General features: G+C 35.4%; 1 protein-coding gene across 50 annotated transcripts in view; it reads right to left on the reverse strand.

Annotated features, from left to right (window-relative positions):
- The window catches only part of ANK2 (ankyrin 2), a 543,251-nt gene that overhangs the window by 52,675 nt on the left and 475,926 nt on the right, over window positions 1-14,650 (reverse strand). For 27 of the 50 annotated variants that reach the window (XM_072755468.1, XM_072755436.1, XM_072755431.1 and 24 more), the window contains 2 exons: window positions 9,042-9,144; window positions 8,290-8,393 (listed from right to left, as the gene is read on the reverse strand). In XM_072755468.1, coding sequence (XP_072611569.1) covers window positions 8,290-8,393; window positions 9,042-9,144 — 207 coding nt within the window. Of the gene's footprint in view, window positions 1-3,755; window positions 3,792-8,289; window positions 8,394-9,041; window positions 9,145-14,650 lie in introns of all 50 variants that reach the window. The other 23 variants (XM_072755465.1, XM_072755455.1, XM_072755448.1 and 20 more) reach the window with 1 other exon arrangement.

Consider the following 14,650-nt stretch of genomic DNA (forward strand, 5'->3'; position numbering starts at 1 on the left):
AATGGATGGAAGACAGAAAAGAGCAGGTTGTAAGAAGTTGTATATAATTATCTAATAAAGAGATAAGGCAGCAAAATTGAAGGTAATTTAATTGTTTGGTCTCTGGACAACCAATCCAGTTAGAACTTATTCAAATTACTACATTCTGATATTTCAGCTCATAAAATAGCAAAATAGTTGGGAAAGACTATACTCAATGTCAAATATTCTTCTACAGATCTTTTCCTGCTCCCAAATAAGCGACTGGATATATTTATTTCCCCTGATAGGTGATTAGTAGAAAATGGGAGTAATCAAAAATCAAGAGTTTGAATGTAACAAAGGAAATAATTTTATTAGGAGTGAAAATTCCATGAAGAAAGACTGAGATTGGGAAATCAAAAGGAAAGAACTTAAAGACTGAATTTGCAAGGAGATACATTTAACTCTAAGTGTCTCAACATCCTCTAGATCTGGAAAGTAATACTTATGTACTGCACCCAACCACAGCAAATTGGGAAAAGTAAGGTGCCAATACGCATAATTCAGAGAAAAGAAGAATTACACTTCCAAAGAAAACAAGTCTTTGTGTCTTTCTCAACTAACTGAAGGAACTAAGAGACTAACAAAAGTGACAAATTCGAAAAAAAAAAAAGTGACAAATTCGGGTGGGGGCGTGGGTTGGGGGAGGATTGTCTTTAGCCAAAGAGGAAGGGGGAGTAGCTGGGGAGGAAGGTTGGAAGGGAGTGAGGGAAGGGAGAGGGAGAGAGTCAGAGAACTGAGGAGAATGGAGAGGAAAGCAAAACAAAAAGAGGTCAAGAAAGAAACAAAGGCTAGAAGACATCAAAGAACTGGGAAGCCCCAGTGGCTTGGTGCAGTGGTTTAGCGCTGCCTGCAGCCCAGGGTGTGATCCTGGGCCAGGGTGTGATCCTGGGGACCCAGGATCAAGTCCCACATCAGGCTCCTTGCATGGAGCCTGCTTCTCCCTCTGCCTGTGTCTCAGCCTCTCTCTGTCTCTCTCTGTCTCTCTCTGTCTCTGTCTCTCATGAATAAATAAATAAAATCTTAAAAAAAAAAAAGACATGAAAGAACTGAATATTAGTAGTCAAAATAAATACAAATGTTTATAAATATTCTAAAGAAATCAGATTCAAATAATGTAATAGTAGAACTAACAGAAAAGCTGAATATGCAGAATTGTACAATAAAATAAGTCTTTTCTTCAAATAAGAGAAATGATGATTCAAGTGCTGATGAAAAAGTCTTTTAGATAAAACATGCTACTTAATCCCAATAGTTTATAATATACAATTGGGTAAGTGTATATTTATTAAAAATACCCAAATGTCAGAAGGTTTCACTATTTGGGTATGTGGTAGAATTAGTAAAGTTATTCTGCAATGTAAAAAACAGACTCTAAGAGACCATTTACTGTTTTGTACCACAGGAAAAAGTGAAAGGCTGGAAGCTATGAGTCATAAGATGAATCAGCTCACATACTAGAGTTGATTAAATAAATATGATTTCCCATATTTTCAGGATATAAAAATGGGACAAAATAAACCTGTAAACATTTGGAGACAAAAGGAGTTAAAGTAAAAGCATATATTTAAATATGTACAGAGGAGATGGTAGATGTACAGCCTGAAGCTCAGCTCTGCTGTTTGCGAGCTTTAAGACTGAAGCCTAGTCTGTCAGTTAGGGACAATCCTACCATTACCACTGAGGGTGTAGTGAGGATTAAATCCTGTGTGGGTAAAGCATTTAGAATTCAATGAATGAAAAAAAAAAAAAAAAAAGAATTCAATGAATGCTTGTTGCCATCATTTTCCTTTCCCTATGCCCATATAATTTTATGTATCTTGAATGTCTTAAAATTTATGGTACAATACAACACCTAAAAACAGAGAAACTGATTTTTATCAAATACCTTAAATGAACTGGAGACTTTGCTAACACAGTTTAATACGAGGGTGGAGGTGTTTTTTTACTAGTTTTTGAACTTCACTATTTAAATAAACTACAAAAGCACTATTACTAGGTCCCATCTATCATGAAATCTATCTCTGTCTTGAATTATTGCTGTAATCTCACACAAGTCACTTCATGTCTTCAAGTTTTAGTTTTTTCATCCATAAAACGAGAGGCTTCAGCTAAATAAACTCTATGGCTATCTGGTGTTAAAATTCTCTATACCATTTCCTGTTAACTAAGGCTATGAAACCTCCTGAAATGTTTCATGACTGTCAGATGCTCTGTCAGAATTTTTATTTGGAAAATAAACTGCTTTTACTCCAAGAAATATATATTATTTTTGCTGTATGGTTAAAACACTCCACAAACAGTTTTGGAGAAAATGGGTACGCACATTACACTAAACACTGAAGACTGTACAGACAAAATTGATCACAGAATATACTCAGCTGGAATTGCATATCTTACTCTCCAAATGAAATTCAGCAATCATGCAAAATAGAAATTCTCATTGAAGTTTTCTAAATTGTGAGATACAATGTTATCACAATTTAAAAAGAATAAAAGCAAAAGCAGTCCACCATTATTATGCAGATGATTTGCCTGCAAATACACAATTTGATTAGCTAAACAGGTACATGCTTCAGAGGAGGCAGCAGAAAACAATGATTCTGGTCTTTTGAGGACTACATCCTCCACCCCAAAAGTTACTAATCCTTAGGTTTACTTTTTAATTCATCCAGGACCATGGGGTGGGGAGAGGGAGGAGATTATAGCATTCAGTTAGTTATTGGGTGAAAATAGGAAAAAAAAAAGTCATCAGGGTGCTTCAGTGATCCACACATACATAGCAAGAGGCCCTTAAATTAAATCTGGTTTCTGGGCTTATGTGAGAAAACATCATGAGCGCTTTCTCATCTGTAATTTTCTCCTCTTAATTTCTTCCTCGTCCTCGAAATTCCATAGACTGAAAAACTGATGGAAAATATCTTTGAAAAAATTGGCTCTAATTTGCTAAAATCACCAATTAATTATCATATGTTCATGTACAGAAACATAATATTTAGCGTGTGTTTCAGAAAAAGTGAAAGGATGGATATAGAATTCCCAAAATTGGAAAATTAAAATTGTCTTATTTGTAGACAATCTGTAGTATCATGGTGGATGACTGTATAATAAAAATGCTATCATCAGCAGTCTGATAAGAACCTTTAAAAATAACCTCACTGAAATAATAAAGAATAATGGATATTTTTAGAACACTGACTGGAATCATCCTATAGCACAATTTCCAAAATATCAAAAGGTTGCACTTAAAGCAGTACTAGCAAGGAAATGTACTATTAATAAACTTTCAGCCTTTGGTTTACCTAGAATACAGCTTTAAAAAAACACCCCGCTAAGCAACACTTAAAATCATAACCTTTAATATAACTTTAAAATAGCTCAACCAATTTGCATAATTGTTGGAAATAACATTCTTCAGCTCTACGTAGCACTTTTTCCTCACAAAAGAAATGGAGACGTGGAGATCTATGGCCAAAACAGGCTTTCGCAGTAAGACTACATTAATTTCGGTGCAACCCCGCCTGCTTTCCAAAGAAATAAAAAATAACCACTTTCTTTCCACCATAGAGAAAAGAGTTTCAGCAATGGCCACAATTTGGAGAATATAAATCTCTCTCTCTGGCTAGGTACCTTCACACTAAAGCATCCTGAGATGGGGTATATGCAGAAGGAGATGGTGAAAGGGGCAGAGGGGGAGGCGACATGTTCAGAGAAGGAATTATGCAGAAGTTCACCTGCTGTTGTCACGATCAAGACATGGAGAGGAGCGGCTGCAACAGAATAGATACTTTAGCACAGAGAAGGAATGGATAAAGTGAAATATAAAGAAGGAAATCAGAAGTGACTTTCAACTGAAATATATTACTTATACACCAATACACTATTCATTGAAAAAAAAGATGGAAATACAAATGAGATATAGCTCTATGCAAATGCGGAGAGAAGAGCAAGGTATGGGGGTTCAGAGTGACTCCCAGTGGAGGGAACTGGGAATATGATAAAACATCCGGATTTGGATTTGTAGCCTTATTCAACACTGGCTGTGGGGAGGTCATGTAACCAAGTTTTAGTGTCCATGAAGTTGCAAAACATCAAGGGACACTATAAGGACAGTCTCAGAGTCTTTGATTTGATGGACATAGTTTGTCTCCAAACTTTTCGCTCATACTTTAATATTTTCAAAATAATGGTAGTGCCTTTTTGGGCTTCTACTACAAAAATGCAGACAGAAAAGGCTCAATATAAAGAATAGCTTCAACAACAAACAGTAGCATCAACTATAAGGTAGAGCAGGTAATGTTAATTACCTACTAGTAGGTAACAAAAAACTGTGCAGAGTGCTTTTCTCAAGGCTTTCATTGCTTACTTTGTGGTTTGCTGTCCTCACTGGTAATATCGTCTAATCTCACTTTACAATCCTTTCATGCCTCTACCTGAGTCTGCTCTTCTGCAAAACCCTCTAAGTTTTCATAGGATTCACTTGTGTTTTCAATACCTGACAATATACAAAAGGATACATGTATAATGGGCCAGAAATCCAACCTTACAAAACAGCTATTTTGCCACTTAGAAAATAATTTTCTCCATCCAAAGGAATTTACCTTCATGTACCTTAAAAAAACTAGGGTGTTTGAAACAAGATAACTAAATTAACTGATATAGGTATTTGATAAATATTAATATTGTCAAATGAGGAACAGTCTCGACTTTCTAATGTCAAATTCTACTATTTGAGCTAATTGCCTTCACATCTTTTTTTTTTTACTGATTTTATTTTTTAGAGTAGTTTTAGATTCACAGCAAAATTGTCAACATGTTTTTTATGAAAAAGGAATGCTTTGATAGATCACTTTCTTATCAACTTCTAGTTACTATAATATTTTGTAGCAAAATATCAGGGAATGGCATTTAATTGTTGGTACTTGGCTGTCATTAAAGAACTATAAAAATAATACCACTGAAATTATAACATTTAAAATGAATCACAAAACTATTACTAAAAACTGTGCCTTTCATTTGTTAATTCATTATGTACTTCTGAAATGGAGAATTATAAAACTCAAATTCTTGTCCAAGCTTATGTTGGTATGATTATTGCTAGGATGCTAAAAATGACTACTGATTAAATTTTGAATCAGTAACACAATCCAAAGAACAAAAACAAAAAATATTACTGTCAGCCTTTCTTTTGCTTACAGGATTGATATTGGCTGTACATATTGGGTAAGGTAGATTTTTAAAAGTACCGATACCTACTCTTTTGTAGTCATGGACATTAGTCATTGAAAAAACAAAAGAACATTACTAATATACTTATTGGTAGAAGCTGTGTCTTCTATTACTCTAAAATCCCTTTTTGGAATCAGATAGAACAATATACACAAAATTAGTGACATGTGCATTAAAAAAAGGCTTTGTTATCTCCTCTAAGAATCATTTATTTATTACATTCTGGGCAGATTTTGAAGTAGCTCAAGAATTCTCCCTATTAAAAAAAAAAAAAGAATTCTCCCTATTAATTAAAGAAAACCTTAGTTCCTTAATAATAGATATAAAAACTACTATACAGGTAACTAATGTATAATGAATAAAATGAAAAAAATCATTATTAGATGTGATATTATGAAAGTGACTCATATACCTTAATATCATGGTAGCCTTAAATACCATGACACTCAAAATGATTATGTTTTCAGTGTAATTACTCATCCCATTAGAGTCATCTGTTGCATTGTTTTCAAATTCTAGAGACCTCACTAGATGACAGATTACCTGATAAAAATATCAAGTCAAACATTACCTTACCATTATGAATTGTACTATAGTGGTATTGTCATTTGGAGGATTCAGAATACATTCTGCTTAACTGATTTGGAATTTGTGAAGGATTTGAAAGATGTATGCGGGTTATATAAATACTAATGGCTATCATCAATTGAGTACTTATTCTTTCTAGGCAAAATGTTAATTATTTAAGAAGCATTTAATCCATAAAGCTCCCCTGTGGGGTCCATAATACAACATTCATCTTATGGATAAACTGAAACTCAGAGTTTATATAACCTGCCCAGTGTCACATATTGAGGGTCAGAGTCGGGATCTGAATTCTCATTGGTCTGACTCCAAAGTGTACTCTTAACCACCATGTTATTTCTCTTCCATGGATTGTCTTCCAATGACAGAGAGGTTCTTAAAGGTAAGGGCTAGATCTTACTTATCTACTTTCCTTAGTACCTGGCACAAAGTTTGGTACTTTGTAGAATTTAACAATGTGTGAAGAACAAATAAGTGAATGGAAGAAATTTAAAAAAAAGCATTAGAGAGAACTAGATGTATGTTAATTAACTAGATCTCCCCCCAAAAATCAAAGCTTTATTAGGCAAAGTGGTTTCTTTCTAACAGTATACATAAAACACACATATTTGGACCTTTGGTGCTTGTAAAAATGCCCATGTTAAGGCCTCAACAACAGAGATGCAGATGTAATTGGTTTGCGTGGGGTCTGGGTATATTTTTTTAAAGCTCTGAGGTAATTCTAATTTATAGCCAGAGTGGAAAATTATTTACAATCAAGTGATCATGTTTGAAGTTCATAGAAAATTTAGTTTATTATGGAACAAGAGTTTAAAGACTCTCATCTTAATTAGTGGTTAACTTCTAACCACTGGATGATCTTGTTTTATCATAAGTAATCAACTAGAACTACTTATGCATGTATCTAGTTTATACGATTGGTATGTAAATGATGTAGTTAAACTGAGTATTTTATTGCCCTTCAGTAGTTAAAAGACTTTTTTTAAGAAATTCCTTTTTTAAAGTCAATTATTTATTTTGAAAATGAAGTATTACCTTAACACTTTGACTCTTACAAACTTGGCTATTGAAAGTTAATCACAGTTGCCTACAATAATTTTGTCATCTTATAGGCTGGATTTAGACTTCAAATATTTTATTATAGGTTTCCAGACTCTTTAATTCTTTGATACTCTAGGTCCAAGCCTCTTTTCTTCTTAGAATTGTGGAAAATTTTAGTAGCAGAATGCAATATTATGCTTTTAGGATAATGGAAAGATGTCAGATCTTAATTATCTCACTTTATATCTAAAAAATATGTTAGTAAATTTGGATGAGGTTTTAACTTGGTTTTTATTCCCTTGAAATGACTTTTGCATCAGGAATTGGCTTCCACTTATTTAAAAGGAAAAGAATATTATAGTTATTTTCAATATCTGTATAACTAATTTTATATTCTATGAGCCTGTAGTAGACAATTAGACTGAAAGTTCCCAAGTTTTTATCTACAATATCTTTGAATGCTTTTCTTGACAGAATATTTTAGAATAATAAGAATAAGGAAGGATCCACCACTCAAAATAGGTCTAGGGATTATGCATAAGGAGTTCGGGATAGTAATTTAAATCAAAGTACTGCACAGATAAAACACATTTTTAAGTGAAAATGAAAGTGATTAAGTGAAAAATATTTTTAAAGTTCATATGTAATAATAAAATTACTATACAAAGTGAAACTACCAAAATATAAGAGAAAAACGAATTGTGAAGAGGGTTATCATTTAAAACTCCTTAAGGAAATTATTTGCTGCATAATTGAATTGTTAAACCTTATGAATAAGTATGTTTAAAACTATTAACTCAAAGTCCTACTTTTTATTGAATTTATACAAACAGGCAGCATTTCTTAAGTAATGATTTACATATTATCTGGATGACTTTTAGAAGGTGACTGGGAACCTGACTGGTTGCATTGAAATTTCCTTTTGTTATATCCCTACTTCAAACAGCCTATGAACTCCTCTGTATATTTGTGTGATTCAAACTTCTGTAAACATTATTTTAAATTCATGACTATGTGAGGGTAGGCATTTATTAAACTAGTCAGTTAATCTTAGCACATAGAACTTTCTAGAGAGCAAATAATCCTGCTCCTCTTTTGAAGATGTCTTTAAGACAAAATGTAAACAGCAGGGAGGCCACTGGTATGTTCTTGTTAGTTAGCAAGCTGTCTGATGCAATTCTACTAGTTATTTTAAAACAATAGTCAGTTTTTCTATGCTGAATTCGACCCTTTTTGCTGGTCTGTCTGTGTAGAGAGAGTCCACATTGGATAAAGCAATGTTATTTACAAGTTTAAACAAAGGTCACTTCCCCTGTAAGCTAGCTATCAGCTAAAGCTACTGGACAAAGCTGTTATTTTCACGCTCATCTCTTTTTACCTCTTGATCTGGATACATAATATTGATGTACTCACCCTGAATGAATAGGGCTGGAAGAAAGAGCCACGTTGTCTAAGTTCTCAGTGCCCCAGCTAAGACGGTAAGAATTCCTTTCTGCCTCCTTGGCTAGAGTTGACACCTAAATACAAAGAACACTGGATTTAATAAAAGGACTTTCCTTCAATTAAATAAAATATAATGAACCCTAAAAAGTGGTATCACAGGAAGGTGATATTACCATCTTTTCATTTAAAAATATAAGACCGAGCCATTTAAAATATATCTTTTACAGTACAGTCCCATTTAAGTTATATTATTGACATTAGACCACATTTGTGCAATTGTCTTGGAAAGGAGTAGGTATTCACATCTATAGCTGTATATCCAACCAGCCAAAACCGATCGAATCACACCTAAAATTAAAATATTCCACAATAACCTCTGACAGTTTTCTGATAACAGATAACACTTTTCAATATAAGATGTAGTTCCACCAGTACCTTCCATTTTCTGCCTTAAGCGCACCCTTATCTTGCTTTTTTTCTTTAACAGAGATTTTTATAAAGAAATTAATTTTTATATATAATCTCCACGGGGGAATTCAGTATAACTGAAGTAGCAAGCAGCATATCACTTTAGAAAAGCCCACCACCTCTTCTGCTAGCTTGTCAACTCAATTAAGAGGATTTCTTTTTAGATTGACAAACTTGCTCCAGACATTTTCAGCAACGGGTAATGTCAAAGAGCTCTCCAGAAAACTGAAGCATGAAAGTAAAAAGTCACATACCTGGTGACTGGGGATGACCATTGTGTCGTCAATCATGGCACTGTCCCTCAGGTAAGAGGCATGGCTCAGGGTGTGAGACCTGTCGGAACTGAAGGATCGGAGGCTGGTAGGTTGGCAGGAGGCCATGGTCATATACCCACAGCAGTAGCAGGGTTGGGAGGATGGGATGATGAGCCGAGCAGGAGAGTGAAAAAAGTGTGCTATTAGCTAACAGTGCAACTTCCAGGGGTACATTAATCGTAATCGTGGGAGAAGAAAATACAGAGCTCTCTGTTGCCCTACCTCTTTGTCCAACAGCTAACCTCACACATCTTTTGACTGGTTCCTAGCACTCAATGGCAAGGGCACAAGGGAATCCAGAAGTTAACATTTGATACTTCTAATCTGATTTATTTTCTTCCCAGAAATATCTGAAACCAGCAACTGTCGTTTACTGACTGCCAGTACAAGAAATTCACAGAGGAAACTATGCCAGGATAGACTGCTTAAATCTGTGTTAAATGTTAATCTCCCTGCAACTAAGAAAAATATTAGAGGGGGAAATAGACCACCCTCGGAGAAAACAAAATGAAAGCACGAGTTTCATTTTCTCTCATTTTCCATTCTGTCCATGTTTCATTCTCCTCCTCTCCAACTGTGAATGACTGAACATTGGTGCATTCCCCTGGAAGGTACAGAGTGAAATGAACTGTGGCCAGATGCATGCTTCCTGCGGAAGTGGAGTTCCTCTTGTTTGTCTCTGGTGTCTCCAACAATGCTATTTCAAAGGGCAGCATTGTTCCCTTTGCATGTCCTGTGTGTGGGGAGTGAGGCACCAAAGAGTGCCGGTTGCTGTGGCAATAAGATGCAAGAGCACGAGAAACTGTTTCTAAGCACCAACCCAGAACACAGACACATCTGCCAGCACAAAAACAAGCTGCCAATGACACAACCAAAAATGAGGTTTGGCTTCAAAATGGGATTTAGGCCTTGATAACTAATGCTTTGTATTTTTGATAAATCTGAATTTCAAAGTTCCGAGTTGCAGATGCAAATGTGATGGGTAAAACTTGACATTTGCATTAGTGCAATTCATTCCTTCCTAATCAATTTGTATAATCAAATGATGAATAGATTGAGATCTCATATAAGCTGTATTTCATTCATGTTAGTCCAAGAATTAAATATCTGCATTCAAAATATTAGCCCAAAGCCCATAGGGAAAAAGAGAGATACGCAAGCTTTCACAATATTTAAAGAAGCAAAGTTTAATTTACTTTCAGCTAGTAGGTATTTGGCCAGTGAAGCACCATAGAATTATGGACTAAGTATCAGGTTAGCATATTTATTAGTAGAAACTATTTTCATGTTACAAATATATCTAATTTTGTAAGCCATATGCTGTCTTTTTTATAAGGTATCAGTATAGCCAACTTCAATTATCTTTGAGGAAATCACCATTTGGTAGATAATTCATAGTAATTTAGGGCCTTCTCCTTCCTTTTTTTTAAAGATTTATTTATGGGGGGGGGCGGAGAGAGAGAGAGAGAGATTGGGAGGCAGAGGGAGGAGCAGGCTCCATGCAGGGAGCCTGATGTGGGACTTGATCCCAGGACTCCAGGATCATGCCCTGGGCTTAAGGCAGGTGCTAAACCACTGAGCCACCCAGGAATCTCCGGGCCTTCTCCTTCCTATTCTACTGTAGTTTTTATGCCCCCCAAATAGACCTGGAATATTAGATGGTAAGGAACATGAATTAAAGGAGTTGATTGTCTGATCCTATATAAATGTTTTATAATAAGCAAAATCTAAATATAATTTGGTAATTCACTCTTTTAGGTTATATAGGCTCCCAAAGAAGGCTGAGGCTCCAGACATAACCAAGGCGGGGGCAGCCCAGATGCCTTACTGAGCCCATCCATAGGGGTTTTAGTCCTGACAGCAGATATTGGGGCTGGTTTCACGGGTGTGTAGTTGGATTTTGATGGTGCACTTTATAAACAAGCTGCAGGCTGCTCTGATGAACTCTGGGCTAACTTGGAATCTCTACCCGTGGCTTTAGAATTCAAAGATCCAAACTGTAACTTTATACATGTAAAAGTGCTAGATCTATACGAATGAACAGAGCAAAAGGAGCAAGAGGCATTGAGGTATGGGACTAGTCATGGCTGCTCCCAACAGCAAGTAGAGACTCTGTCAGGAGGTAGAAATGACTCTTAAATGCAGCACTGGAACAGAGGAAACAGAGGTCTCAGAAAGGAAATGGAAATTTAGCTTGGATGGGGAACAAACTGAATGGCAAATAAAGGTCCCTCAAAGAAGACCTAGTGACGTAACTGCCACCATTGTAAAGATCAAACTTTGAAAGCAGGCAGCCGGGGCTCAACTGTCACTCTCAGGGAGGTACCAATGTATCAGCAATAAAGGCGGATTTTTATTGATTTTTCAATTTTGATTTTGATATCAATCTACCTAATATCCAGATCTGTCTCTCAACTGGTTTGAATCAGGAGGGGGGAAAGGGTATTAGTGTCAGTTTTTGTCTTTCCCAACAGCCCCAACAGGAAAGGAAGAGAAAGGAAGAAGAAAGAAAAGAAAGCGATAAAGTTGACTTAAAACAAAAAAGGAGATTAGGGAAGAGAGAGAAAAGTATTAGGATATGGAGAAAAGAGAGAAAAGTTGGAGAGACAGAGGGAGGGAGAATGAATAAGTTGGAACTATGCCTGAATAGCTCTACTTCTATGATTTTATTCTGGCTCAGGGTTTACTGCCTTCTAATGCTAATTCATGGTTTAATCAATATTTATAGTTTCTAACTGCTCTTTTCTCTGATGTATAGAATTTGCTTAACTAAATAAAATTGGAATATTCCAACAGTAGAGAAATTGTTCTAACGGAATAACAAGCAGCACAAATATCAGGAATAATTCAAGTCTCTGCATAAAAAAATTGTCTACCCTGACTTAAAACATTACAAACAAGGTTAATTAAATATTTTACAGTCCAATACAATTCATTTTCATTAAGTCAGACATCATCCTGTTCAGTTAATAAATGTATAATAACACATATCTGTGGGAGTATAAATTTATACTTGCTGTTCAGTGGAGGGGTATGCCAAAAGTTATGTTATGGTCTTAAGTTTTACTTCTTAGCACTATATAGTAAACTACTTTATAGACACATAATACATAGTAATTCATTTTATTGAAAGTAGTAATTATTACATCTTTCAATGAAACTACATCTTAGTGAGCTGTAGTATGAGACATTCAATTAATGGACTTTTTGAATCCTGTTAAACAAGTGAATATCCAGAAATTTCAATATGTTGGCTTTATTGTATGGAAAAGCTTCTGTGGCTCATTGTTACTTAGTGTTTTATATTAAATTTAATTTGTAAGCATTAAGAAAATAAAACAGACACACAAATCTAAATAATAAGAACTTGGATATACTTTTATCAATGGACATTAAATTGCATCTATTTTTGTTCTCCTGCATCCATGTACATCTTAGGCATCAGAATGGTTTTTCTTCCATCTCCAACTATACACAGACTGATAAGGTTCCTCTGGGGAAGTCATGCTAGTGCTTTACCAACCACAAGGTGGAGCTGTGACCATTAACACAAAGTCATGCCAGGGGCATGTCATAGACTTATGCTAGTGATAGAGTCCCCTTTCTAGCTCAGTTATTCAATTCAATACATAAAAATCCTAATTTGAAAATAAATCCATAATTCTAGAATATAAGCACCTCCTGCCAACACATACACATACACACACACATACACACACACACACATTGCACAGTGAGCAGGGAAATGTGGATGTATCCAGGAAGTGTTCTGGTGTTTTCATGCTATTTAATACCTACCTGGGCATGGTACTATTGAAAGCATACCAAATAAATAATGAAAAGTAAAAATGGTTACCAAAAAAAGATAACTCCCATTGAATTGCATAAACAAAAGTTAAGAAAAAAAATCAGTGAAACAAGAAATCCATGAACATGAGATGTTGCTTATAAGAAGTCCATATTGGAGATCATGAATACCATCTGGGGTTCTTGAAATGCTAGTGTGGACCTGGAGATCAGACTGTGACCTGTTTGTTTCATATCCTCATCCTTTACATGTTGGTAAATGTTCAATTTAAGTAGAATCATCAAACCATGAACCCCCACTTTATAGAAAGAACTGTAAATTTTCTTAACCTAGTACTTTCAAAGAAGGAAAGAAAAAGGATCAGATCAAGAACTTGATGAAATAGACCATGTTGAAAATGAAGGGTATTTTCTCTGACAGTAATATGATTATTTATACATTATTATGAATTTGTATAAGCTATAAATCTCATTTTATGAAAATTTGGAGTCTCTTATTGAGAATTTCAGATCGTGAGATCCAAATCTATCAGTATGTTAGAATCCAATATATAAGACACTGGCCCTATCACCAGTACCCCCATCTTACCCCCTGGGTGGCTCCTCCTTTTGTCTATTGACCCCAAGAGCCATCCTCTATCAATGTCATGGAAACCAAGGGATCAATCTAATCTTCCTCTTCTTCACCCACCCCATGAAATCCATCACCAAATTTGGCTGGTTTTACCTCGTGGAAATGCTCTGAAATTTGTCACTTCCCAAATTCTCTCCATGATTGCTATCACTAAGGTTAAAGGTCAAGTCTTCTCTTAAGAGCTTCAGCTAATACTCCTGCAATAGTTTTTCAGATGGTTGCCACTGCCAGGTTTAGCCCTTTGACAGCTCTCCTCTAAAATTCATCCTTATCTCATGGTCAGAGGACACCATCCATCTAAAATGCATACAAGATCTCCCCTCCTTCACATTTACACCCTGCCAACACAGTGCTATTCTTTCTCTCACACACCATGAGCCTATGCTCACAATCTCATTAAGGCTTCAAATGCCCTCCCCAGATTTCCCACCATCTTTCCCCATCACTGTGTCTCAATTTGGGCTCATTGCCTCCAGGAAGCCTGAGCCCTTGAGCCCTGGGGCTTCAGTTGCACTCTGTGGGGACTCTCTCTCACATCCCATTAGACTATGATTTTAGCAATTGTTTCCTGGTCATGCTTGTACTTCTAGCACCTGCCACAAAGCCAGCCCAGAAAGGCACTTATTACATGCACACTGAATTGTTTGAAAATAAAAAAAAGGAAAGAAGAGGCATTGATGCTCAAGGAAAAGCCCCATGAAAAAAATGTTTTTGCTAATTATTCATTTAGAATTAACTACACGTTAAGGTATTTATTTCTTAGACTGCACATATGTTAGCTACAGCTTTGAATACAGCCAAAATTAAAACTATAAACCTAAGATTATTGATTAGTGAAAAACATTACACTGGATGGACAACCATATGTTAACCTAAATTGCCATTCTTTTGATGAGGTATCATGGAATGTTCTTATTCATCTTACCTCAAATAATAACAAAGGCCAGTTGTGCTAGTTACTAATAATTTAAAAATTACATTGATTTTATACTTCAGAATGTGACATAAACCTCTTCAGATTTGTCAGTAGAACTTGTGCTCCTTCAGATTTTGCTCAGATTGTTTTTTTTTTTTTTTTTTTTTTTTTTTTATTTTTTTATTTATTTAT

Source organism: Vulpes vulpes, chromosome 4, assembly GCF_048418805.1.
Source record: "Vulpes vulpes isolate BD-2025 chromosome 4, VulVul3, whole genome shotgun sequence".
NCBI lineage: Eukaryota > Metazoa > Chordata > Mammalia > Carnivora > Canidae > Vulpes > Vulpes vulpes.